The sequence below is a fragment of the Danio rerio genome, chromosome 3 (assembly GCF_049306965.1).
Source record: "Danio rerio strain Tuebingen ecotype United States chromosome 3, GRCz12tu, whole genome shotgun sequence".
Classification (NCBI taxonomy): Eukaryota; Metazoa; Chordata; class Actinopteri; order Cypriniformes; family Danionidae; genus Danio; species Danio rerio.
The window spans coordinates 8,299,034-8,326,433 of NC_133178.1; the positions used below are offsets into that span (position 1 = coordinate 8,299,034).

The 27,400-nt window shown below is 38.1% G+C and overlaps 2 protein-coding genes across 2 annotated transcripts in view; one reads left to right on the forward strand and one right to left on the reverse strand.

Annotated features, from left to right (window-relative positions):
- The first annotated feature begins 4,919 nt into the window (after positions 1–4,919).
- LOC141381132 (uncharacterized) overlaps positions 4,920–27,400 on the forward strand; it is a 186,495-nt gene continuing 164,014 nt past the window's right edge. The window contains exon 1 of the mRNA XM_073944115.1: positions 4,920–5,025. The gene's annotated coding sequence lies outside the window, so the exon portion shown is untranslated. The remainder of the gene's footprint in view (positions 5,026–27,400) is intronic.
- Positions 13,910–27,400, reverse strand: part of foxk2b (forkhead box K2b) — a 51,158-nt gene continuing 37,667 nt past the window's right edge. The window contains exons 3-9 of the mRNA XM_001922821.9: positions 26,357–26,501; positions 22,829–22,975; positions 20,201–20,394; positions 18,744–18,952; positions 18,058–18,276; positions 17,661–17,873; positions 13,910–15,629 (exon numbers count right to left, since the gene is read on the reverse strand). Coding sequence (XP_001922856.1) covers positions 15,439–15,629; positions 17,661–17,873; positions 18,058–18,276; positions 18,744–18,952; positions 20,201–20,394; positions 22,829–22,975; positions 26,357–26,501 — 1,318 coding nt within the window. The 3' untranslated portion in view covers positions 13,910–15,438. The remainder of the gene's footprint in view (positions 15,630–17,660; positions 17,874–18,057; positions 18,277–18,743; positions 18,953–20,200; positions 20,395–22,828; positions 22,976–26,356; positions 26,502–27,400) is intronic.

Here is a 27,400-nt window from a genome sequence, read left to right on the forward strand (position 1 = left end):
GGGACAAAATTACATCTGAAACACTTCATCACTAGTGTCTTCAGTCCCTAAATGTCTTTTAGGTGTTGAGAAAAGCAATGGCAACATTACAAAGTGGTAAAGGCTTCACTTCTCAAGTTTTTTTTTTAAAATGTGCTGCAAGAACCAAAATTGAAATATGTGTTTATTTTGAAAAATAAAAAATCACGTGGAACACACTAAATATTGTGTGTTCATATTGTGTGCAATGAAATACAAGTCAAAGTAAATTTAGAAATCACTACTTTTTTTTTTTTTCATTTGCGTTTTATGTACTGTCCCAATTTTGGGGGGAATTTGGGGGTGTAAGACAAAAGTGCTCCAGGGTCACATATAACTTTATCTTCCGAGTTCCACAAACAGAAATATTCTAGTGATGGGTCGTTCTTGAACGAATCGGTCTTTTTGAACGAAACTTCAATACGACTCGGGAACTACGAGTCCTCTCAGGGAGTGATTTGTTCATCAGTGCGTGCGCACATTTGTGCAGGTGGTATCGTTCATTCAAGTCTTTTGAGTCTGTTATCGCGGAAAGGCTGAAGCCAATCATATACTTTTAGACCCGGGAAAAGAATTGATCCGTTCATTTCTCGAGTCCTCTATCGGGTTTGAATCATCCGTTTCTCACGGGCTAATCATATGCGTTTAGAGCCGGAAAAAGAATTCATCTGTTCCCCTCTCAAGTCCTCGAGTTTAAGTCATTCTGTCACGTGATGAACGAACAACTCAAGAACCAGAAGAATTGAAAGGTGAACTAATTATCATGGCTCCTATCGGCTAAGACTGTGCACATTGGTTAAGAATATATGTGACTGTCAGTGTAACGTGAATGAACCCCTGACATTTGAAGACATGAAGAGGTGAGCTGAGCGAAGAGACAACAATACCTTCTTAGACAAAAGAGCAGGTAAACATTGAAGTATTATTTTCTCCTTATAGTATTCTATTTAAGACTTATTTGTCGTGTGATCAATCTTTTGGGCTAGTTGTAGATGTGTTTGGAAGCAATTCGTAACATTTTAATAATATTTTGGCAAGTTGAACCAAATGAACGAAATTACTCAAAAAAAGATTTGTTCATCTCGATGAACGAAACTCAAAGATCCGAGTCAGTAAAATGATCCGAACTTCCATCACTAAAATATTCTAGATATAATGATAACTAAATTAAGTGACCTAAAAAAACAAAAATAAATGTTTATACAAGTACTTGACTGGCCCGCCTGCAGTCCTGACCTGTCTCCAATAGAGAATGTGTAGTGCAAAAAGCAGCAACCAAACCCTGTACTGTTGCCCACATTAAGACTTGTTTGCAGGAGGAATGGAACAAAATTACATCTGAAACACTTCATCACTAGTGTCTTCAGTCCCTAAATGTCTTTTAAGTGTTGAGAAAAGCAATGGCAACATTACAAAGTGGTAAATGCTTCACTGCTCCAACTTTTTTTGGAATGTGTTGCAAGAACCAAAATTGAAATATGTGTTTATTTTGAAAAACAAAACAACAAAAAAACAAAAACAAACAACATAAGCTTCAGTCCCAGGGGTGGGGGGGGGGGGGGGGTTGGGGGGGTTTACGGGTTAGATATTCTGTTTTTTTTTCCTTTTTCTCTTAACTATTTTATTCTATTACAGATATTATTATTGTTTTTAATTTTTACTTATATTTTTTATGTGTGTGATATTTAACTTGTTTATTTAGCAGCTAGCTCTCTGCAACTCTCACATGGTCGCCCACTGAAGCTAAGCAGGGCTGCGCCCGGTCAGTACCTGGATGGGAGACCACTTGGGAAAGCTAGGTTGCTGCCGGAAGTGGTGTTAGTGAGGCCAGCAGGGGGTGCCCAACCTGCGGTCTGTGTGGGTCCTAATGCCCCAGTATAGTGACGGGGACTCTATACTGCTCAGTGAGCGCCGTCTTTCGAATGAGACGTTAAACCGAGGTCCCGACTCTCTGTGGTCGTTAAAAATCCCAGGATGTCCTTCGAAAAAGAGTAGGGGTTTAACCCCGGCATCCTGGCCAAATCTGCCCACTGGCCTCTGTCCATCATGGCCTCCTAACCCTCCCCATATCATGATTGGCATATCATCACTCTGTCTCCTCTCCACCAATCAGCTGGTGTGTGGTGTGCGGTCTGGCGCAAAATGGCTGCCGTCGCGTCATCCAGGTGGATGCTGCACACTGGTGGTGGATGAGGAGATTCCCCCCCCCCCCATTGTGTAAAGCGCTTTGAGTGCCCAGAAAAGCGCTATATAAATGTAACGAATTATTATTATTATTATTTCTTTTTTGCAAAAAAAAAAAAAAAACTTGAGATGCTGTAACATTTGCTGTAATGTTGTGCAATGCGATTCAATTAATATCTCAAAAATAAATAAATAAATAAATAAAATAAAATCATGAGGAACACATAAAAATTGTGTTCATATCGTGTGCTGTGAAATACAAGTCAAAGTAAATTTAGACATCACTTCTTTCTTTTTCATTTGCGTCTTTCGTACTGTCCCAATTTTTTTTGGGGGGGGGGGGGGTGATTGGGGGGTGTAAGACATAAGTGCGCCAGGGTCACATATAACTTTATCTACCGAGTTCCACAAACAGAAATTTTCTAGATTTCATGATAACTAAACTTAGTGACCTAGAAAACCAAAAATAAACACGTATTATCACAATTTTATTTCCAAAAATACCATGAAAACCTCACGTGTCCTTGACTGATAAATTGTGAAACAAGTGTACTGACCTGGTAATGCTGAGGAAAATGGCGTGTGTCCAAAAACAACAATAAAAACCACAGTATCATATGACAGCATGTCCTAAACATGTGGATCAAAAACTTTCACCAGAGCTGTCCTGAAAGCAACAGTATCAATATATATTCATTTATTATAAATTTATTAAACTATTTTTATATAAAAACATTTATAATACACTTCAAATGTTGACTACTGTATTTTTGCGACTATATAACAGCATTGTTATTCATATTTGCAAGCAAAGAGAGTATTAAAACATATACAATGTTTATTTAATGATTTCATTTAATAAACATATTAATGAAAAGAGTGCATCAGAATCTAACCGAAACAAAAACATGACATTGTGTTAATGTCAATGTAAATATCCGTGACTAAATTTAGTGACCTAGAATGATGAAGTGGTTTGCCCGAGTAGCCTATAAGAGCTTGTTAGCATAAGAGCGGTGAGCTAATGAGATTGGGCTGATCCTTCATTGACCTCTGCGTGTCAGGGGTCAGAAACAGGACTGTGGGTGAGCAGAGGATCAGGATTAAACACGCCAAAGAATAGCTCTTAAAGACCAGCGGATCATCTGCAGGTTCAGAACCGGCTAGCAGCAAATATGCTATATTTGGCCACAGAACACAGCAGTGGGATTTCAGAAGCAAAAATCAAGTCAGGTCAGGTTCATTTGTAGAGTGTATAATTATACACTATGGTTTTCAAATAGGGATGAACCGATATATCGGTTCAGTCATATTGATATCGGCTGATAAATGCTATTTTTAATATTATCGTTATCAATCTGATATTTAAATTAGGATGATATTGCATTTTAAAAAGATTTTGGTTAATTGTCACTTTATTTATGCTTTTTTTGTCAGGCAGTATATTGTATTTATATAAAAGAAAGTTGGACAGAATTGAATAGTTAATACATTTCAGAAATAAGTTCAAACTTTTTTTTAAGTTCACGTTTTAAATTAAATGCATATGTTCACTGAATGTGTTTGCCTTTGTTTATTGCAATCATGCAGAATAATTTGAAGCATTTATATTTATTGACTTGTATATCGATCTCCAAATCTACTGAGATATCGGTTATCGGTGCATGCCTAGTTTTTGACCATAATTACAAAAAAATGTATGTTATTGTAAATATTTTCATGCCTTACTGAGCAGATTACAGAAAGATGAAGTAAAAAATAAAGTTGTTTTATTAAAAGAAAAAAAAACTGTTGTATTACCATGGTATAGCCGCAACAAAAATGTCTTTAAAATTAAAAGTTTATGAAATGATCTGTAATTTTGATCTCCTATATTTACCTTTAACATTCACCTATTTAATTATTATTCTAATTTCATACAACCAATCATATTTCAGAGTCAGGTTCATTTTTCAACAGTGTACTTTGTGGCATACCTACACATTTTGCAAATGTAGAAGGTTTCAAGATTGAACTAAATTCAGCAGCAAATGCAATATATTTATTAACAGGCAGTTTTTATTTATATACATTATATAAAACTTTATAAAATTGGCTCTAGAATTGAATAGCTAACTAAAAGTTCTTCTTTTCTGTAATTAAGGCTTTAAAATAAAATAAATAAACAGTTGTCCTCTGAATGTGTTTACAATAATGCAGATACTTTTAATTAAATTGTAATCATCGGCCTATATATCGGTTTCCAAATCTAAACTGATATCTGCTTTTGTTTTCTTGAATCCACCAGAGGCCGCTAGTTTGAGATCTCAAATTTCTCTAACAAGTGCCATTCGTGCCTGATGTTGTCACGTAAATCTACCAGAGACCGCTGTTGACTGACCCACCCTCCTCCTTCCCTTAACCCAACCAATAGTGCTTTTAAAAGGACCAATTCACCCGCCCACCCACTTCCCTAAACCCAACCGATAATGTTTTCAAAAGCACAGGTCGACCCAATAACGCTCTTCCCTTAACCAAACTGATAGCTTTTTTTTTTTTTAGGACCAATTGACCCACCCAACCACATCCCTAAAACCAACCAATAGTGTTTTCCAGAAAAAAAAGGCAATCCAGAAAAGAAAAGCTCTCGCCTAATTTATACTACATTTTCCGATTTTACCACATTCTCACCTTGTTATTTACTTGTTTATCTTATTTTTTTGGCTTGTTTTTCTTACCTGCTTTCTGGAACTGTTCTTCGCCGGACTTGAACCCTGACGTCACGGTCAACTCCTCCTTGCATTTAAGTCTACCTTTGTACATGGCAAGCTACTGGGCAAACTGGTAACAGCGAGAAAGCAGTCCACACGGTGTCCTTAAGTGTTGGTTTTAAAGATGAAATGCAGTCATATGTACCTCTGGCTACATCATTTTTTTGGATGTTTAATTCTGCCACACATGGTGGCTCAAAGGTTAGCATTTCGCTTCACATCAAGAAGGCCACTGGTTTGATTTCTGGCTGGGCCAGTTGGCATTTCTGTGTGGAGTTTGCATGTTCCCTGCAGTGTGGGTTTCCTCTGGGTGCTCTGGTTTTCCCCACAGTCCAAACACATGCGTTATAGGTGAATTAAGCTAAAATAGCCATAGTGTGTGAATGTTTTCCAGGACTGGGTTACAGCTGGAAGTGTATCCGCTGAGTAAAACATATGCTGGATGAGTTGGCGGTTCATTCCGCTGTGGTGACCCCTGATGAACAAGGAACTATGCTAAAGGAAAATGAATGATTGATGAATTCTGCCGCAGCTGTGACTGTATGACCTGCGAGGCTCAGTGAAACTCAAGGTCCTGCTTTTATTCAGAGGAAGCCGGCTTGAATAGGTGTGATGGAGAGCGATGCCAGCGTCTCGTTTCCTCTCATCAGCATCACTCGGCTCCTGGTTGCCATGGCGACATCGCCCACGTCCGTGTGCCAGCGAGACGTGTTCATTAGAGCTTTCATTTACCTCCCACCAGCCTCCCGTCTGTCTCGCTTTACATCCGATATCTGCAGCTCTGATCCACCGCTGCCTTTTTCCTGCTGCACTGAAAAAAAAATGATTCATAGGACTTATTATATTTAAGGTGAGTGGTTGCAAACTATTGATATGGGCTGAATTTACCCACTTACAAACAAATTCAAACAAACAAATTAAACTTAGTAATGGTCAACTTTTGAATTCAGTTCATGTAAACTGTTTGCAACCATTTACCTTGAAACAAATGAGTAAACTCATTTTTTTTCACTGTGTCTGACTGACGAGGCTTGTTCCTAAAAAAAAAAAAACAGATCAAAAGTAAAGGGTTAGTTCATGCACAAATGAAAACTGGGTTATTAAGTACTCACCCTTGTGTCGTATCTGTTAAGATCTTAGTTCATCTTCGAACACAAATAATGATGTTTTTAGATGAAATCAGAGAGCTCCCTTATCCTCCATCAGTGTTGCCAAGTGTGTGATTTTTCTGCGGATCTTTTTTTAGTATGCAGCATTTTTTTTTTTATTTGACATGTTGCATATATTATATTTAGCTGAAATTGTGGCGTTATATATAAACTGACACGGTTTCAATTCACTAGAATCTTCTATGTGAAGCTGCTTTGACACAATCTACATTGTGAAAGCGCTATACAAATAAAGGTGAACTGAATATATATGAAGTCAGATCAGTCTCAAAAATACATTTACAAAATAAAATTAATAGCACATGCACAGCACAATTCATAAATATGAAACAGCTCATAAATGCACAAATACAATTTGTAATAGCAAAAAACCAACAATATTAAATAGAAATCTAATTCAGAACACAATTCATACACCTACCGGCCACTTTATTAGGTACACCTGTCCAAATGCTCGTTAACGCAAATTTGTAATCAGCCAATCACATGGCAGCAACTCAATGCATTAAGGCATGTAGACATGATCAAGACGATCTGTTGTAGTTCAATCTGAGCAGATCAGAATGGGGAAGAAAGGTGATTTATGTGACTTTGAAGGTGGCATGGTTGTTGGTGCCAGACGGGCTGGTCTGAGTATTTCAGAAACTGCTGAAGAAACTACAGGGAACTAGAAACTACAGGGATTTTCACGCACAACCATCTCTAGGGTTTACAGAGAATAGTCTGAAAAAGAGAAGATATCTAGTGAGCGGCAGTTCTGTGGGCGCAAATGCCTTGTTGATGCCAGAGGCCAGAGGAGAATGGCCAGGCAGGGTCCACCTGATAGAAAGGCAGCATTAACTCAAATAACCACTCGTTACAAGCGAGGTCTGCAGAAGAGCATCTCTGAACAAACAACACGTCCAACCTTGAGGCAGATGGGCTACAGTAGCAGAAGACCACACCGGGTGCCACTCCTGTCAGCTAAGAACAGGAAACTGAGGCTACAATTCGCACAAGCTCACTGTTACAGTCCCTAATTTAAATACAACTCGTGATCTCAAGACAACGTAACATAAATAAACAACAACCAAAGTGCTCCAACTTAATAATTTATTAACATAACCAGCAAAACTATCTAAAATAACAAGACATGGGGAGCCCAATAACATAATAAAATAACAACCAAACAAATCTAAAGCAGGTTGGAACTCTCCAATCCAAATTTATATTAAAAGGAAAATATAAAGGAGAACACAACAATAAAGCCGTCAGAAACTGTGGTGGTGTGGAGGAATGAGGGATCGCGAGAAGTCTGCTTCCGTCCAATTTAAAGGCCTGATGCCACCAAATCAACCAATAGAAAACTGAAAAGGGGAAAAAAAGACAAACAAGATAAATTGAAAGTAATAATTATGGGCTGTAGTGAACGCCACAAGCAACACTCACCAAAATTGGACGATAGAAGATTAGAAAAATGTTGCCTGGAGTTCACTGTACTCAAATTGCCTCCACAATCTCCAGATCTCAATCCAGTAGAGCACCTTTGGGATGTGATGGAACGGGAGATTCGCATCATGGATGTGTAGTCTACAAATCTGCAGCAACTGTCTGATGCTATCATGTCAATATAAAAAGCAAAATCTCTGAGGAATATTTACAGTACCTTGTTGAATCTATGCCACGAAGAATTAAGGCAGTTCTGATGGCAAAAGAGGGTCCAACCCGGTACTAGTAAGGTGTACCGAATAAAGTGGCCAGTGAGTATAGGTATTCTAATAAAAAGCATCACCACAATCAAATGAAGGATTTAATTCATCTGCTCTCAATCTAAAGGTAAGATATGATAATGAAATTTATTTTAAAAATTTAAATTATAGCTAAATTTAATTTGAAAAGAACAAAACTATGCATTAAGTGGTGTAAAAATGCCAGCTTTTATGTATGAGAATGGCATGTTTTGAGTTTAGGGATTGGGCTTGTTTTGGGCTACACTGTAAAAAAAATAGCCATTGTTTTTCCGTACTTTGTGATTCATGTTTTCCACTTTTATTTATGCTTTTTAAATTGCTTTATAAGAGCTTGAACAAATTTCAAACTTGAAAAGTTTGAAAAAAGTGACTTTTATAAACATTTTTTAGAAGTTTGCAGCAATCTATTGTCTGGGTTGGTGTTTTACATTACACTACACACCTTGTAATAACCTGCTAGAACATTTTCTGTTATTTTACAGACTTATTTCTCTAGATATTATTTAAAACAACTAAAATGCCAATAAAAGTCACTTTGTTAAAATGAATTTTTAACATCAAAACAGGACATGGCAGAGATCAACATCCCTTAATGCAATTCACAACAGTAAATAAACAGAAAACACTTGTGAATCACGAAATACGGAAACCATTAACAATTTTTTTAAAGTGTAGTTTGATTGGAAATTGAGCTAGCTTTGTTACGAAAGCCTGGCAACTCTGTCCTCAATATAGACAGCAAATGTCCAGAGACGTTTAAAGCTCAGAAAAGGACCTAAAAACATTGTCAAAACAGTCCATGTCTTCAGTGGAACAACAATTTAATGTCACTTCATATGAGAACTTCTCGACCGTGAAACCAAACTCGACGTTTAGCCGCCATTTTGTATGTCAAAATTCATCTTTAACGAGGTCAAAACTCAAGAATGAGAGGACGAGTCCCTCAGGAGGAGCGCAGAGGTCAATCAAATCTTCTTTAATAACAGTGTATTAAAGAGTTCTGAAGCCTCCAGAGACGCTTCTTATGATGAGAGGTTAAAGTCTCAGCTATATTGAGTGTACATTAAAAAAAAAAGCTAGACGTTAACCGTACATGAGGTGTTCAGATAATCACCTCATCATAAATGTGGCATGTGAAGCCGTCTGAAAACTTGCACACCAGCGCCGCACAGTGCTCATCGGAGAAATGACCGTGTGTTGAATTTACAACTGAGATCTAGAATTATTTTTAGAACATTTAGAATGCGTTCTTTTTTCTTAAAAGCCGCCGCGGGAACAAAATAGAACAGATTCAGCATTTAAAAAGTCAGTGCACCTACAATTACACCACCTTTAACTTATTCTCTGCTTGTTGTTTTCTGTTGAACACAAACTACGATTGTCCTGAGAAAACCTGCTGTTAACTGTTACTATTTTAGATTCCTGCAATGGATGTCAATGGCTTTAATCCCAACATTCTTCAGAATATCTTGTTTTGTGTTCAACAGAATTCATAAATGTTTTAAACCACTTGAGTGCGAGTAAATGTTCGTGTTGAGGTGAACGGTTCCATATTAAAAATGGTGAATCAATAAACTAATATAGCAATAATTCACCCCCAAATTTTATTTTTAGAACATGTTCTTTCTCTTAAAAGCCATCAAAATATAACAGATTCTGCATTTAAAGGAATAGTATGGGTAAAATTACACCACCTTTAACTTATTCTCCACTTGTTTCTTTCTCTCGACAAATGAAGATATAGTGAAATAAAAACTGCTGCTGACTTATACAGTATTTTAGATTCCTGCGATGGATGTCAATGGCTGCTTTAATACCAACTCTCTTCAGAATATCTTGTTTTGTGTTTAACAGAAGAAATTCATTCAACCACCTGAGTGTGAGTAAATGTTCGTTTTTCATGTGAACTTAAAAAAAAAAAAGTGTATCAATAAACTAACATAGCAGTTATTCACGCCCAAATTTTACTTTTGAACATTTAGAATGCGTTCTTTCTCTTAAAAGCTGCAGCGGGAACAAAATAGAACAGATTCTGCATTTAAAAAGATGCCACTTTTAACTTGTTCTGCGCTTATTTCTTTTTCTGTTGAGCACAAATGAAGATATACTAAAGAAAAACAACTGCTGTTGACTTCTATAGTATTTTAGATTCCTGCTATGGATGTCAATGGCTGCTTTAATCCCAACATTCTTCAAAGTATCTTGTTTTGTGTTCAACAGAAGAAAAATTTAAACGTTTTGAACCACAACGTGAGTAAATGTTTGTTTTCAGGTAACTATTCCTTTAAAAAGGTAAATAAATAAACCCGTAGCAATAATTCACCACCATAACAGTTTGAATGAACCGCCAACTTATCCAGAATATGTTTTACACAGCGGATACCCTTCAAGCTGCAACCCATCACTGGGAAACCCCCATACAGACTCATTCACACACATGCACTACGGACAATTTAGCTAACCCAATTCAGGGGAAACCCGGGGAGAACATGCAAACTTCACACAGAAATGCCAACTGACCCGGCCGAAACTTGAACCAGTGACCTGGTGCGCATTGACTGTGCCATACTGCAGCCCAGTTTTGAAGTTATTTTACTCAATTTTAGATTTAAAATTTCCATAAAAAATTCTAGATCCACAAAATGAAAGTCTCAAAATGGATTAATGTCCCAACAAGCACGGAACTTTCACTTAAAGGGCAACTAGGTTACCCCTTTTTCAGATTTAATATAAGTCTTTTGCGTCTCTAGAATGTGTATGTAAAGTTTCAGCTCAAAATACCCATCAGATTTTTCATTATACCTTTTACAAGATGCTGTTTTATACTGATTTCCAGCAGGGGGTGGCTTTGTCGTACTGCGTCTTTAAGACGAGTCTTTCCCACCTACTGTTTCTATGTGCCTTCCCGCGTGCTGTAATCTCCTCCCTCGGCTGCGTCAGACAACAGACTTTAAGTAAGGTCTCACGTAGTGTTTGTGAGAAATACTATAGTAAGAACTTATCTTTACTAATCAGTATTGTGAAGTTGCATTGCTGAGTCACACACAATATCGTTACAAAGTTCACGCGCGCCCGCCCACACACGCGCACACACACACACACACACACACACACACACGCACACCGCAGCTGACACAAACACACACACACACACAGGCAGGCAGGCAGACAGACAGAGCGAAATAAACCTGATTTAACGTCCACAAACCGGGATTGAAGGGTCTTCCCTTCTAATTGTTCTGACAGGCGGCTGTGCTGATGAAGTAAAGCTGAAGTAAAACGCTGTAATTAATTACACACATACTCTGTTTTAAAACACTTTAAACATGTGAAACTTACTCTCAATCACATTTGATGATGATTGCTGATCCTAGCGAACAGAACATACCTTTTATTCCCGGTTGCTTTGCGTAAGTCTGTCTGGTCTTGTTGACATATAAACGTGACTACCAGAACATGTTAATGCGTGCAGCTGTCAATCAATTTGGTGGGCGGGGGAATCGCACTTCTACGTAAAGTTGCGGTCAGTCTGAAAACCGCTCCAATTGGTCTACCGTTTTTAAGTTGTTAAATTGAAAAAAAAAAAGGACTGTGTTTGTATCACCCCAATATGATGGTCTATACACTATATATACACATATGTTTGTCCAAATAGCTTGAAAAGTAGATTTTTTCACTATAGGTGCCCTTTAACGCTAGTCATCGATCGTACTTATTTTTTAGATGACCAAATTATCACACAGATATTTTGATTGTCATTTATTTAACTATAAAATCAAGTTCAAAAAACATTGCAGGGCCAGAAAGATATTTTTAAATAATCCAAATATAACAGAGGATGTCCCTAATGGTTCATTTTTAGGCTATGATCTTTGTTTTTTTTTTGAGGGATACATAATGTTGTCCTGCATATTTTTTCGCATCAAATGATGCCAAAAGGTGAGCTTCAAATCACATGAATTAAGCTACATATGACCATATTCTCAAAGAAAACTATTATTGTACGCTGAAATAATATTTGCAGTATTTTATTGTCTGCTGCAGACAGCCAAATTTGCTTGTTGCTGGAATCTTGGAGTCGTGTGTAGTTAGAACATGCTGTCAGGCATATGTTTGAGTGAAATGTTAATTTTAGTTTTATTCTACAATATCTGACAACATTTCGACTCAAGCGCCGCATTCGATTTGAGTTAATTATGAATCACCTTGAAGAGATTTTGTCTGAAACAGGTACGCCTGTACAGACATCTTTATGATCCTTCCATGCATATGGACAACCTGATGAGCAATAACTGCCTAGAAATTGCAACAGATGTGGGAAAGGAGGAAAGTTTTTTGTTAAACCTGGGGGATAAGTTTGTTAAAGCCAAAAAGAGATCATGACAAAAGTGGAGACCTGGGTGGTTTTAGTAGTAAACAATTACAGATTTTGAATTTTACCTTTTGAATTTAAAACCATTTAATATTTACAAAACTATGATTAAGAAACAAATGATTTCTTTGATTACTGGAAAGAAATATTTGAACGTATCAGTTTGCAATACACTGAAGGCCTGTTTTTCTGGGCTTTACTGGTGATAATGGTCAGGAATATTGGACCATTATTGCCTTTTTAGCATAAGTAGAGGACAGACACTAGCCAGACGGGAATGTGTGAATTGTGGAGCGGGCTAAAGTGTACTTATTTTGCTTTTATTCTTGCCATAATAAAAATATATTTGTGGCAACCCATGCTCTGTAGTCATTCACATTTTAACGAGCTTTAAAAGGTAGAACTGTCCGGGATATAAAAGCAAGCGATGCATCAAAGTTTGATTAAAAAATAACCGTTTACAGTTTTAAAAATCCTTATAATCATTAAAATAATTGATTAAAATAATTAGTTAAAAATTCTTCAGTGATATTAATGATATGACGTAGTCCTGGAAACTTTCTACTTCTCTGTTTATCAGTCTGATTTTACGGTGTTTTTTTTTTGTCTTCGACAGATCACCTGTCGTTTTAAAGAATATCACAAGGGTGAACGCGGAAAGTGTAAAAGCCTCGTCTGTTTCGTGGGGTGCACGCGCAGTTAGCGAAGCTCAACGCGGCGCCAGGCGAAAGTATTAATCAGGTTTAACAGTAAGAGGGGCGTGGTTAAGAATATTGTGACATCATCCATGAATACTGCCAATCCAAAGATGGAAGCAGATGCTCGGGTTCTGATTAGAGATTATCCCCTAGTGCGTGTCTAAGCAAAGTTATACCTTACTGTCCTAATGAAATAATTATAAAATCAAAGCATGATCATATTTTGGTCACATAAGCGTAATCTAGAGGCTTTTGCCTTTCATATAAGCAACTCCTGATACCAAATGATCAACTAGAAGTCAAGTCATTATTTGTTGATCCTACAACTTGGAGAGGTGACACTACTTTTGTCAGGTAGTGTATGTATATACAGTTGAAGTCAGAGTTATTAGCCCCCTTTTGATTTTTATTTTCTTTTTTAAATATTTCCCAAAGGATGTTTAACAGAGCAAGGACATTTTCACAGTATGTCTGATAAAATTTTTTTCTCCTGGAGAAAGTCTTATTTGTTTTATTTCGGCTAGAATAAAAGTAGTTATTAATTTTTAAAAAAAAACATTTTTGGGACAAAATTATTAGCCCCTTTAAGCTAATTTTTTTTTTAGATATTCTACAGAACAAACCATCGTTATACAATAACTTGCCTAATTACCCTAACCTGCCTAGTTAAACTTATTAACCTAGTTAAGCCTTTTAATGTCACTTTAAGCTGTATAGAAGTGTCTTGAAAAATATCAAGTAAAATATTATTTACTGTCATCATGACAAAGATAAAATAAATCAGTTAATAGAAATAAGTTTTTAAAACTATTACGTTTAGAAATGTGCTGAAACAATCTTCCCTCCATTAAACAGAAATTGGGGGAAAAAAAAATCAACAGGGGCGCTAATAATACAGGGGGGCTAATAATTCTGACTTCAACTGTATATATGGAGCACACGTAAAGGACTGAAGCTTAAATAAAAAGAAGACAAGAACATGAAAAGCTTAAGGTTTTAAATTAATTTATAAAAAAAAGCATTGACCCACTGAAGCAGAACAAACATCAATCATATAATTTTTTTTTTGCTTTTGTTTGAAACATATATAATCAGTCAGACTCGCCGGCCTGACCAGAATCAAATCATTAAGCAGACAGAATCGGCCTACACCAATACAGCCTAAAAACAAAAAGGGGAACCAAACAGAGAGAAAAAAAACGAAAGAAACGAAACGAAAGTCAACAGAAGAACGGTCGAATCAAGTGCAGATCTGTGGTCCGATTCAAAGCAGGTTCTCATTTCTTGTTTTATTTCTTTTTTTTTTACACGTTTAAGTCGACGGCTCAGGTACGTTTGTTTGTCTAGTCTGTCACATGCAAGCTGAATGATGACAGCTCAAGTACACACGGAAATGACGAGTCCACTCGGGCATCTGTGCGAGGATGAAAACAATGTCAATGTGACAAAGCTCCGATTTAAAAAGAAAACGGAAAAGGAAGGAAATACTCCACTGATACACTTTGTTTTTTTTTTCTCCATCTTAGAAAAGAAACTACACAGTTTCACAAAACAGAAAAGAGACACAGTCCAGACGTCCCACGTCCTCTTCTGCTCCTATGCTGCTGCTGCTTATTATATATATATATCCTTATTGTTATTATTTTTTAAAACGTCTCTAGAAACGAAAACACGCCCTACGCTCCACATATGAATGACAAAATACTGCATATTATCCACTACGACTGCTGCAAACGGGATTGTGTGGGACGCTGTCAGGCTAGCTGCCGAAAGTTTAGGAATTTTTTCGGAATATTTTGATCCCTTTGGCTGAAGACGGTCTCCAAGTACAGCCCTAGTATGCACTATTTATACAAAAAAAAAAACAACAACAACAGAAATAACGTATGTGTGGTTCATGGTGTGTAATTCCATTCCAGGACATCCTCTCGGCTTTTTTTCGCCCTCCTGCGATTCGAACGCCACACTTTTGGAATGTTGGAACGCAGCCCGTGTTCCGCTGGAGTTCTGGAATTCACATTCTAAATTGAGGGTTCTAGAATCTCTGCAGATGGGATGAACATCTGCGCGCATCGCATGTTCGCTAAACCTCTGGGATTCGGTCCAGTTTTGGCTGTGAGATGCTAGATATGTCCCAGGAACGCAATCTGAGCCCTCTGATTGGAGAACATCTGTTGAAAGTCTTCATAAAATGCCCGGTTATAAACCAGATGGCAGTCGCTTTTGTATTTTTGGAGGCGCGAGTTCTTGTTCAGTCAGGCTTCTTGAGTAATAAAACTGAAAAAAAAAGAAACAAAAAAGAAGAGATTACGCTGATGACGGACGCTCTTCTATGCGTTTGGTTTTCTTTTTTTGTTTGTTGGTTGTTGCTGACATTAGGTTTTTTGCTTGGCTTCAGAGTGTAGTCCAGAGTGAAAGCCTTCAGGTTTTGGCACCGTGAGCTGGATGGAAGAGAAACCGTGATGAGAGAATGGGAAAGAGGAAAGGAGATAAACAGAGAAGAAGGGTGGTGTTGAACTAGTTGTGGTTGGCGGAGTCTGTGTCCGCCGCGCTTCCGTTGGGGTCTGAGCTGACTTTCTGCTCTTCGTCTTCAGTCTTCAATCGTTTGCTCTCTGGTGGATCACTGGCTTTTTCTCCGTTCTGTCTCTTTGTGGGGAGAGAGGCGGACGCAGAGGCGTGAGCGGCCAACAGGTGAAGCGGACTCGACACTGCGAATGAACAGAAAGAGACATTTTAGATAAGATTTGCAGATAGTACTGAAATGATGCAAAGAAAGATTTATACATCATTTATATAATAATAATTTCCCCTCATAAAAGAAATCAAATACCATAACTTCCCTTCCCCTCAAAACAACTTTATTTACTTCCTGGTCAGATTGAATGCCTTTAGGGCGGAGCTATCTGTGCTTCAGTGTGGGACTATCAAACCTTTAGGATGGGACTATCTGGCCTTTAGTTCAAGGCTATCAGTCCTTTAATGTGGCCCTATCAGGCTTTAATGATGGGACTGTCAGACCTTTATGGCTGGACTAGGTGGCCTCAAGGGCAAGGCTATCAGTCATTTAGTGCAGAATATCATACCTTTAAGAAGGGGCTTTCAGGCCTTTAGGGCAAGGCTATCAGTCCCTTAGTGTGGGACTTTCAGACCTTCAGAGCAGGAATATCAGGCCTTTATAGTGGGGCTATCAAACGTTTAAGGTGGGACTATCACGCCTTTAGGACGAGGCTATTGGTCCTTTAGGACAGGACTATCAGACCCTTGGGGCAGGACTATCAGGCCTTAAGGACAGGACTATCAGTCCATAAGGGCAGAACTATCAGGCCTTTAAGGTGGGACTATCAGACCTTTAGAACAGGACTATCAGTTCATTAGGTTGGGACTATTAGACACTTGGGGCAGGACTATCAAGCCTTTAGGGCGGGACTATCTAGGCTTTAGGGCAAGGCTATTAGTCCTTCAGTGTGGGGCTATCAGGAGTTTAGTGTGGGGCTATCAGAAGTTTAAGGTGGGACTATCACGCCTTTAGGACAGGACTATCAGTCCATAAGGGCAGAACTATTAAGCCTTTAAGGCGGGACTATCAAACCTTTAGGACGGGACTATCAGACCTTAAAGTCGGGACTATCAGATGCTAGGGGCGGGACTATCAGGCCTTTGGGGATGAGACTATCTGGCCTTTAGGGCAAGGCTTACAGTCCTTAGGGTGTGACTATCAGTCGTTTAGGGTGGGGCTGTCAGGACTGGACTATCAACGCTTTAGGCTGGGGCTATCAGGCCTTTAGGGCGGGACTATCTGGCCTTTAGGGCAAGCCTATCAGTCCTTTAGGGTGGGGCTTTTTGGGCTGGATTATCAGCATTTTAAGGTGGGGCTATCAGATCTTTAATGTGGGACTATTAGTCTTTTAGAGTGAGGGCATCAAGCATTTAGGGTGGGGCGATCAGTGCTTTAGAGCTGGACTAGGGTGGGGCTCTCAGTGCTTTAGGGCTGAACTATCAGTGCTATAGGGTGAGGCTATCAGGGTGTGTCTTGTTTCTGATCTGAATTCATCCATTCATCAGTTCTTCATTTTTTTTTAGCAATGACTGACTTTTAACAATCCAATCGATTCACAAAGAAAATCATGCAGGACCATTTCAAGTGGACGTGTATCACAATAGTGGACAAAAGCACAATCTTAACTTCTGTTTAATGGCGAATTAAAAGCTATTACGGAATTAGTTCGTTTAGGTAGATAGGATAAGGGATGTAAAGTAGGATCATGCACAATATGTGCTTTATAAGTACTAATGAACAGTCAATATCTTAAATACAGGCAAGTAATAATAGACTAGTTAATAGCTTTAATAAAATAAAGTGTCACCTGAAAAACTTGAAAAAATAAATCTAATCTAATAAACTGACTATTTTTTATTTTAATTTATTTTAAATAGGAGAGAAAATACTCCTTTGCCATTTAAACAAACATGTTTTTCATTTGTCAAATCAATTAGCATTTTGGTGGAAATTACCATAAAATGCGAGTCATGTTTAGGTTCATTAACATTATTCATGGTGTTTGTAATCGCTTGAAGGTATTTGACTGAATCAATCTTCATTCGTAATTAACCAATAGGCTGAGTTTTTTCTCATGACTATAAAGCACATGCACAGTTCAAATGAATGCAGGAGTTCTGTGAAGAGAGACAGAAAAAAAGACTAATAAAAATCTCAAGCTTGTAAAAAAAAGATGCGGTACCTGTGTTGGCCTGACTCTGTATCGCCGTGGCGATGGGCACGACATGAGTGCCGTTCTGGGTGATGGTTTTGATTGGCAGTTGGTGCTGGCCCAATGGGGCTTGCTGCACTATAGTAACGGTCTGAAGGGGCGTGGCTGCGGCGCTGGTCTGGATCACCCTATTGGCTGTTCCTATGGAGCCGTGAGCAATGCCAGGAACCGCCTCTACTTTCACTAAAGAGACACACAACATGCGTTACTCACAGTATCTGAAGCAAACAGACGTACAGCAATGACTGGACAGAAATCCGATTTTTTTTCTGCTGCTTTTTGTCTGAACTTGAATCAGATTCTTCATGCATGAAATAAAAATAAAGAAATGATTTAGTATCTGAAAGTGTTAAGCAGGTGCAGTTACCTTTGAGCTCGTCGTAGTCTCCGTTCTCCCGCGGCTCAGTTTTGACGGTGCTGACGGCGACCGCAGGGATCTGATGCACCACGTGCACAGTCTGCATGAGCGGCTGCGCAGACGTGGAGGACGATACGGGAGCGGCCACCGCGTACGTCACCGGCTTCATGTTCTGAGTGAGCGGACGCTGAACCGCGATCAGCACCGGCTGCGTGGTGATGGGAGACGCTGAGGAGAAATAAGACAGAGATTGAGTGAACACTCATGCTTACTACATTGATTCAAACATATACTAGGTGCTTTAATGGTGTAGAATAGTGCATAAGTAGTGTTTGATTAGTGCTGGAGTTAAACTGTGCTGGACACCGGCCCTCCAGGACCGAGTTTGCCCATCCCTGCCCTAACCCTACGAGAGGGATATGGATGCAGACCTGGTGCAGTGCAATCTGGGCTGCATCCAATGCTTTTTAATGGGCTTCCCTAACCCCACCCCTAACCATCACAGTGACGTCACTCGCTCCATTTGAGTGCATTGTGTCTGATATTGCATCGCTGAGTGATGCAGTCTCAGCTTGCATCATAAAGGCTGCATCCAAATACTATTGAACCCTACCGCTCACAGTGATGTCACTGGCTTTATTGAGTGCATTTCCGTCCACTCTGCAGATCTCTCTATACACCGATAATATAATTACCTGTGGTGTTCTGGGTAAAGCGGGTCTCCTGAATTACTGCTAGCTTGGGTTGGACGGCGGCAACAGCAACAGCAGCAGGGGGTGGGACAGAGACGGGCTCTGACTCCATGGGAACCGGAGAGCCTTCACGTGATAGGCTGTCAGGAGTCTGAACGCCGCTGGAGTGGGCGGAGAGAACGCCCGAGTGATTGGGCGATGCCGGTGCACTCCTGTCAACAAAAACAACATCCACATGATGAGCACTTTTGTACATTTTATTTGCTAACTTTAATGATGACAGAGGGAAAGACCTTTAGGAATAGTCCACACAAAGATGAAATTTACTCCTCCATTTGTTCTAATCCTGTTTAAGTTTCTGTCTACTGTTGAACACAAAGAAAAATAAACTGGAAAATACTGGAGAAAAAAAACTTCCAAAGTATTTTTTGTTCCTACTATGAATGTCAATGGCTGTTTTTTTCAACATTCTTCAGAATATCTAGTTCACAGGTGCACATCTGAGTTCAGAAGATGAGACCGGGTGTGGACCAAAAGTGCTAGAGTGAAAGCACCCTTAAAATAAAACACACAAAAAAGACTTTTATAAACAATAACCACTTGATCAAACCTTGTCTTAAAAAATCTGTTAAACAAACAACCCAATCTGTAGCCCAAAAAAAAAAAAAAAAAAAAGTAGTTTCATTTTTGTGTGAACTACTGAAAAAAAACAAAAATCTGAAATCATCTATTTTAGTAAACATTTCAAGTAAGTTTACTTAAAAAAAGCTTTCTACAGACAAATATCACTTGATCAAATCTCATCTTAAAAGATCGAACAAAAGAAAATGTTCTGATCTGTGGCTCAGAACCCAAAATGTGATCTGAAATGAGTTGTGTTTCGTTTAAGCATTGCTGTATATACAGTAGTCTGAATTATTAGCCCTCCTGTATATTTTTCCCCCAATTTTTGTTTAACGGAGAGTAGATTTTTTACAGCACATTTCTAAACATAATAGTTTTAATAACTCATTTCTTATAACTGATTTATTTTATCTTTGCCATGATGACAGTAAAAACACTTTACTTGATATTCTTCAAGATACTAGTATACAGCTTAAAGTGAGATTTAAAGGCGTAACTAGGTAAATTAGGCAAGTTAGGGTAATTAGACAAGTCATAGTATAACAGTGGTTTGTTCTGTAGACAAACAAAAACAAATATTGGTTAAGGAGCCTACAAACTTTGACCTTAAAATGGCTTTTAAAAAAATAAAAACTGTTTTTATTCCAGCTGAAATAAACAAATCCAGAAGAAAAAACATTATAACAAATACTGTGACAATTTCCTTGCTCTGTTAAACATTTGGGAATTATTTAAAAAAAAATAAATTCAATGGGGGGGGGATGGCGCGAATAATTATGACATCAACTGTATATTATTGTTTTCTGGAAGAAGTGTAAATGGTGTGCGTCTCTGACCGGGATGACAGGGGTCCCAGTGGGGTCCTGAAGCAGGGGACGCCCCGCGGCCTGCGTTTCCTGAAGGCCTGCTCCACCAGTTTGCCCTCAGATGACGGGTCGATCCTCCAGAACGAACCTTTGCCTGGCTCCTCCTGAGAGCGCGGCACTTTGATGAAGTAGCGGTTCAGAGACAGGTTATGACGAATAGAGTTCTGAAAACACACACATATAAGACATGACTTTAACAGCCTGGTCAGGCGTGGTGTAATTGTCAACTACAGCTAAAACAATAGCCGTTAAAATAATGCTGGAACTTGATTAAATGAAAAGCTGAAGAAAACTACAATGTTTAAAATAAAATAAAAAGGACAGAAGTATAAGGGAAAAGCCCCATTAAATATGTATAAAAGAAGGAAATGTTGCAAATAAACACATATTTGTTTTCAGGAATGTCATCTAACATTATTAAATTAAATAAAGGAACTAGTTAAAATACTAAAAGTACAAACTAAAACTGAAATAAAAGTAAATAAAAAATAATTATTGAATAAAAGAAAATAATAAAAACACCAAAAACTAATTTAAAAATAGAAAGAAATTTAAAATAATGCTTTGGAAACTTCCTAAAACAAATACAGAATTTATTAAGTGAAAAAATGTAAACATAAAAAAATATAAATAGGAATAATAATACAAAAAAATGACAAACATAATATGAATGAGTGAAATGCATTAATAAATCTTATTACAAATGCTGTCTTCGTAATTCACATTTAATTTGATATACTCAAAATATTAATAATTCAGTCATTTTTATTTATTTTTTATTTTATTTATTTTTTTTAATATACTCACAGGCCACTTAATTAGGTACACTTTACAGGTACCGGGTTGGACCCATTTTTGCCTCCAGAACTGCCTTAATTCTTCGTGGCATAAATATTTCTCAGAGATTTGACTTCATATTGACATGATAGCATCACGCAGTTGCTGCAGATTTGTCGGCTGCACATCCATGATGCGAATCTCTCGTTCCACCACATCCCAAAGGTGCTCTATTGAATTGAGATCTGTTGACTGTGGAGGCCATTTGAGTACAGTGAACTCATTGTCATGTTCAAGAAAACAGGCTGAGATGATTCTTACTTTATGACATGGCACATTATCCTGCTGCAATTAGCCATTATATAGGGATGGACATGGTCAGCAACAATACTCAGGTAGGCTGTGGCCTTGACAAGATGCTCACTTGGTACTAATGAGCCCAAAGTGTTCCAAGAAAATATCCCCCACACCATTACACCACCACCAGCCTAAACAGTTGATACAAGGCAGGATGGATCCATGCTTTCATGTTGTTGACGACAAATTCTAACCTTACCATCAGAATGTCACAGCAGAAATAGAGACTCATCAGACCAGGCAACGTTTCTCCAATCAGTTTTGGTGAGCCTGTGTTCTTGGCTAACAGGAGTGGCACCCAGTGTGGTGTTCTGCTGCTGTAGCCCATCTGCCTCAAGGTTGGATGTGTTGTGTGTTCAGAGATGCTCTTCTGCACACCTTGGTTGTAACGAGTGCTTATTTGAGTTACTGTTGCCTTTCTATAAGCTGGAACCAGTCTGGCCATTCTCCTTTGACCTCTGGCATCAAGGCATTTACGCCCACAGAACTGCCACTCACTGGCTATTTTCTCTTTTTCAGACCATTCTCTGTAAACCCTAGAGATGGTTGTGCGTGAAAATCCCAGTAGATTAGCAGTTTCTGAAATACTCAGACCAGCCCATCTGGCACCAACAACCATGCCACGTTCAAAGTGACTTAAATCACCTTTCTTCCCCATTCTGATGCTCGGTTTGAACTTCAGCAGATCGTCTTGACCATGTCTACATGCCTAAATGCATTGAGTTGCTGCCATGTAATTGGCTGATTAGAAATTTACGTTAACAAGCAGTTTGACAGTGTACCTAATAAATTGGCCGGTGAGTGTACATTGAAAATAAATAAATAAATAAATAAATAAATATATGTATATATATATATATATATATATATATATATATATATATATATATATAGAGAGAGAGAGAGAGAGAGAGAGAGAGAGAGAGAGAATAAGAATATTAAAACGTTAAGTGAATTAAGACAGCATTTAAACTAACATTCATTAATGCATTTCACTCATGTTCATATTACTTTTGCCATTAGCATTATTAGTTTTGCTATTCATTTAGATTTATTTCACGATGAAAATGACTAAAATCTGAAATATTTCATTTTAGCATCACCAGCCAAGTCTAATCACACCTGAAACATATCAATACAACAAAGTACAAAAACCATTAGTGCTGTTTATTTCAGTAGCAGTGGTGTTTGAACTTCAGCTTCTTTTTGTATTGTTATATTTCAGGTGTGCTTAGAATTGAGAAGAGCATTGAAAATTAATGCTATTTTAAAATGACTAATATTTATGATGGTGTAACTACTTAATTGTAACAAACGTCGACACATTCAGATCCATGATTCAAAGTGACTAAATATTGAATGCAATGTAAATTATTATGGCTCTTCAATGTTCCACATGGAAATAATGAATGTAAGTAAAAGCGTGAGTGTTTGTGTGAGTGAGTGTGTGTGTGTGTTTCTGACCTGCCAGCCCTTGTCTGCTGTCCTGTAATAGGGGTAGTTCTTGGTGATGTGTGTGTAGATGCCATTTAGTGTTAGCTGCTTGTCCGGCGCCATCGTGATGGCCTGAACGATCAGCTGAGCGTACGAGTACGGCGGTTTAGAGTCATCCTGCACACAAAACACACAACAGCTGAAGATCATGCAGATTCACTCATAGCAGACCATCAGTTATTCAGCTGCATTAAAAAGTTCAGCACGATTCAGATTCATTGACAACAGAACTGCATTTGTTGGGTCAAAATTAAAATGGAAACCTTGATATTCTGAAATATTATTAGCATGTACGCACATTTGAGTGTATATTTAAACACCGCTGATTGGCCAATGTGTTCATGTGCTTAATATAAATGACTGTGATTGGCTGTAAAGGTCATCGGTTCACCAGTTGCAAACACAGATACACAAAGTCACATAGATCAGTCGATCCATCAGCGGATCGCTCTTAAATTAGCTCATAGACAGACAAGCTGATCTACGCAACTTTAAAACGATCTACTGTTCGTCTGTATGTGTTTGCACCTGGTGAACAGCTGTGAAGAGTGGTCAACAGATCGGTACCCAAGTCAATACTTTTGACAACGCTACTGTGTGTATGTATATATATATATATATATATATATATATATATATATATATATATATATATATATATATATATATATATATATATATATATATATATATATATTAGGGCTGTAAACTGAAGGTGTGGGTTTTCTGATGGATGTCCGTAACACATATCCTTTATGTCATCTGACAGACAGGTCACTTTTGGGTTAAAAAATTACATGTTGACACATGTAATTAATCGGAAGAGGTGAAGGCGTTAGTTGTCATCTAGAGCAATTTAACTTGATAAGTTTAGACTGCTACATCTTGCCATCATCACAGCGATATCAGTCATTCTCATCCCAAACTGTAAGTTACATCGTCTGTTAAAATATTAAAATTATTAAAAATGTAGTTTTAGGATGCACAAATAAACCCTGTAGTCTCCATAGACTCTTCTGACATTCAGTTCTCCACTATGCTGACACACAGGCGTTTGTAGCTCCGCCTTCTTTTGAAAAGAGCACAATCTCATTTTAAATTTAAAGCGACAGTCACCTAAATCAGATCAAAGCCTAAAAGGGTCAGTTTCAGAGAGCTAGAAAATATTATTTGTGTGGTATTTTGAGCTGAAACTTCACATGCTCACTCTAGAGACAACGTATTTTACATTTTATTAAAAGGGGGATAATAGGTCGCCTTTTAATAAACGTTTTAAAAAATAGTTTTAAATAAATAATAGTATTATAGAAATACACACACACACAAATAAATCCTGTTTATTTCACATATCTGAGTGGTAGTACTTACCTACTTACCCACCTACTTACCTACCTATCCACTTACTTAACTACCTACTAGAGCTGCACAATTAATCGTTAAAAGATCGCGATCTCGATTCGACAACCTAGACGATCCTAATCCCGCATTTCTACGATTCTGCCAATCATATTTTTAAGTTCAGGAGAGAAGAAAAGGCGGCTGCACGAGTCTTTTCAGTGTTTCACACACGTTGCTCAGTGACATGGACACCTCCAAATGATGTTGAATGAGTCACATACTGTATTTATAAGGTATAGTTCACCTAAAAACGTCATTTTTGTCTTCATATAATGATGTTTTCGCGGCCGGGAAATCACACATGAATTGAGCTGCTGACCGTGAGCTGTTATCGCAGAGAGGGCGCGCCCGCGTCTACTTCAGTGAACAGAACCTGCATATGTTGCGAGTAACAGGTAATACAGTTGTAAATAATATTCAGTTTGTGGCATAGAGTGATCGTTTGGGAGCTGCTCGCGAAGTATGAACAAGCACTTAGCAGTCAGAATGAAACCGAAAGTGTGCACTTCATTTAAATGATCATAACGCATTTTAGAGTTATGATTATGACAAGCATTTGATATGTTTTTTCTTTCATAGCGAACCCACAGTTGTGCATGAAAATAAATGTTTACAATGTCAGTATAACTACTCTAGCCTATATATTGTTGAATATAATCTGATAATGGCAAATGTCTGATTTAACCAGTGAATAAATTTGTCTAATATGACAGATCGCAAGCATAAATCTCAAAGATAATAATTCAACATCAGAATTATTATAAGTAGCATAGAATTATTTATAGAAACCAGTAGACCTACACATAATATTATTATTGATGTTGTGCCATATGTTTGTTTTTACCATACATTTATTTTACATCTACAGAATCGTGAGAAAATCGTGATTTTTATTTTAAGCAAAAAAAATCGTGATTCTCATTTTAGCCAAAATCGTGCAGCTCTACAACCTACCTACTTACCTACCTACTTACCTACATACCTACCTACCTACTTACCTACATACCTACCTACCTACTTACCCACTTACATACTTTTCTACCTACTTACCTACCTAGCTACATACTTGCCTACCTACCTACATACCTACTTACCTACCTACTTACTTACCCAACTACCTACGTGCCTACCTACAAAATTGCCTACCTACTTATTGTCAAAATACATACCTACTTGCCAACCTAATTACTTACCTACCTACTTACCTACCTACTTACCTACTTACCTACCTACTTACCTACCTACCTACCTACCTACCTACCTACCTACCTACCTACCTACCTACCTACCTACCTACCTACCTACCTACCTACATACATACATACATACATACATACATACATACATACATACATACATACATACCAACTTACCTACCTAATTACGTAGCTAATTACTTACCAACCTTGTTACGATGGACCGGGCGGAGGGAAGCAAAAAAGACACTGTGACTTACCTAATTACATACCTACCTACATACCTACTTAATTACTTGCCTACCTGCTTAACAACTTACCTACCTACTTACCCAGTAACCTACCTACCTACTTACCTACATGCATACTTGGTTACCTACCTATATAAATACCTACTTACCTACCAAATTACTTACCTACCTGATTAACAACTTGCTACACCTACTTTTTACTTATCTATCTACCAACCTACCTATCTACCTACTCAAGTACTTAGTTACCTACCTGCATACATACCTACTTGCTTACCAACTTACTTAACTTACCTACCTACCTGCTTAACAAATTACCTACCTTCTCACCTTTTTACTTATCCATCTACTCACGTACTTGCCTACCTAGCTACTTACTTATTTACCTACTTATTTATCTATTTACTTACCTACTTTCGTTTTAATGCCATATCAGCAGAATTGGTTATATTCATGGCAACACTTGCAGTAAATATTTGATACATCATTCATAATATGTAAGTCTGTTTGTCTGTTGTAAGTCTATTTTCATAACGATGTGGACAAATGGATTTTTTCTTTGCCAATCCTCATTTACATTCTGCTTTACCAACTGTAGGGCTTCTTTAGCAGTAGTGTTGAAATGTGTAGTTCGTTTTCTGCATGCTTTTCACCTTTGGACTGTCTCCTTCTGATGTTTCTTTGTCATTTTCAGACTGCGAGTTGTCGTTCATGAGCTGCAGGTCCGGCACGATTCTGCCCAGCCGATATCCTGACGATCCTGCTCCACGAGGACTGGATGGACACGAGTTAGCAGCGCTGAACACAGAGAACACAGAGAGAGAAACGGGAATCAGCAGCAGAAATAGACAGGAAAAGATTATTCAGAGCAGAAGTGGCCCATGAAAGACGCAGCTGTGCTTGCAATTCAACATGACAAATTATGAGCGTTTCTCTGACACACTCAGCAAAAAATAAATAAATAAATAAAATTCCTAAAAACACACAGCTGAAGTCAGAATTATTAGCCATCCTGTGATTTTCTTTTTCAAATATTTCCCAAATGATGTTTAACAGAGCAAGGAATTTTTCACAGTATTTCCTAAAATATATTTTACTTCTGGGGAAAGTCTTTTATGCTTTATTTCGGCTAGAATAATTTTACTAAAACCATTGTAAGGTCAAAATTATTCGACAGAACAAACCACTGTTATACAATAGACGCGTTTCCACTATCACGCCTAAAGCGAGCGAGCCAGAGTGACCCAGGGTCAGTCGCGTTTCCCCTGTCACTTCCGGGGCCAAATCGGGCTAAATCTGGGCTTTCTTGGGGCCAGCGGTTGGCCTTTTTTGGCCCGCCAAATACCTTGGGCCAAAGAGGGCCAACTGGGGCTTCGGGGTGGAGTGAAAGGAGAGGCGGAGTGTGGACAGAGTTTTCCGATCGCACACGAGTACATGCGCCAAACAAATAAATAAATAAGGGAAAGAAAACATTTAGCCTTATAGGCTGGGGTATTTTTGCGTATGATCGCCCTTATGTTTCCCTTTTAAATGTAAGCTGTTGCATAAAATAATAAAGTTTTAATTTATAAGTGACTTTTCTTTGCTGCGTCCTCCTCGATGTTACAATAACACATAATAATCTTTACACCATATCAAAGACACAGCGGACAGTAAAGGTTTTCAAGAGGTTTAAAAGGTGTGTTTGTGCGCGTTTA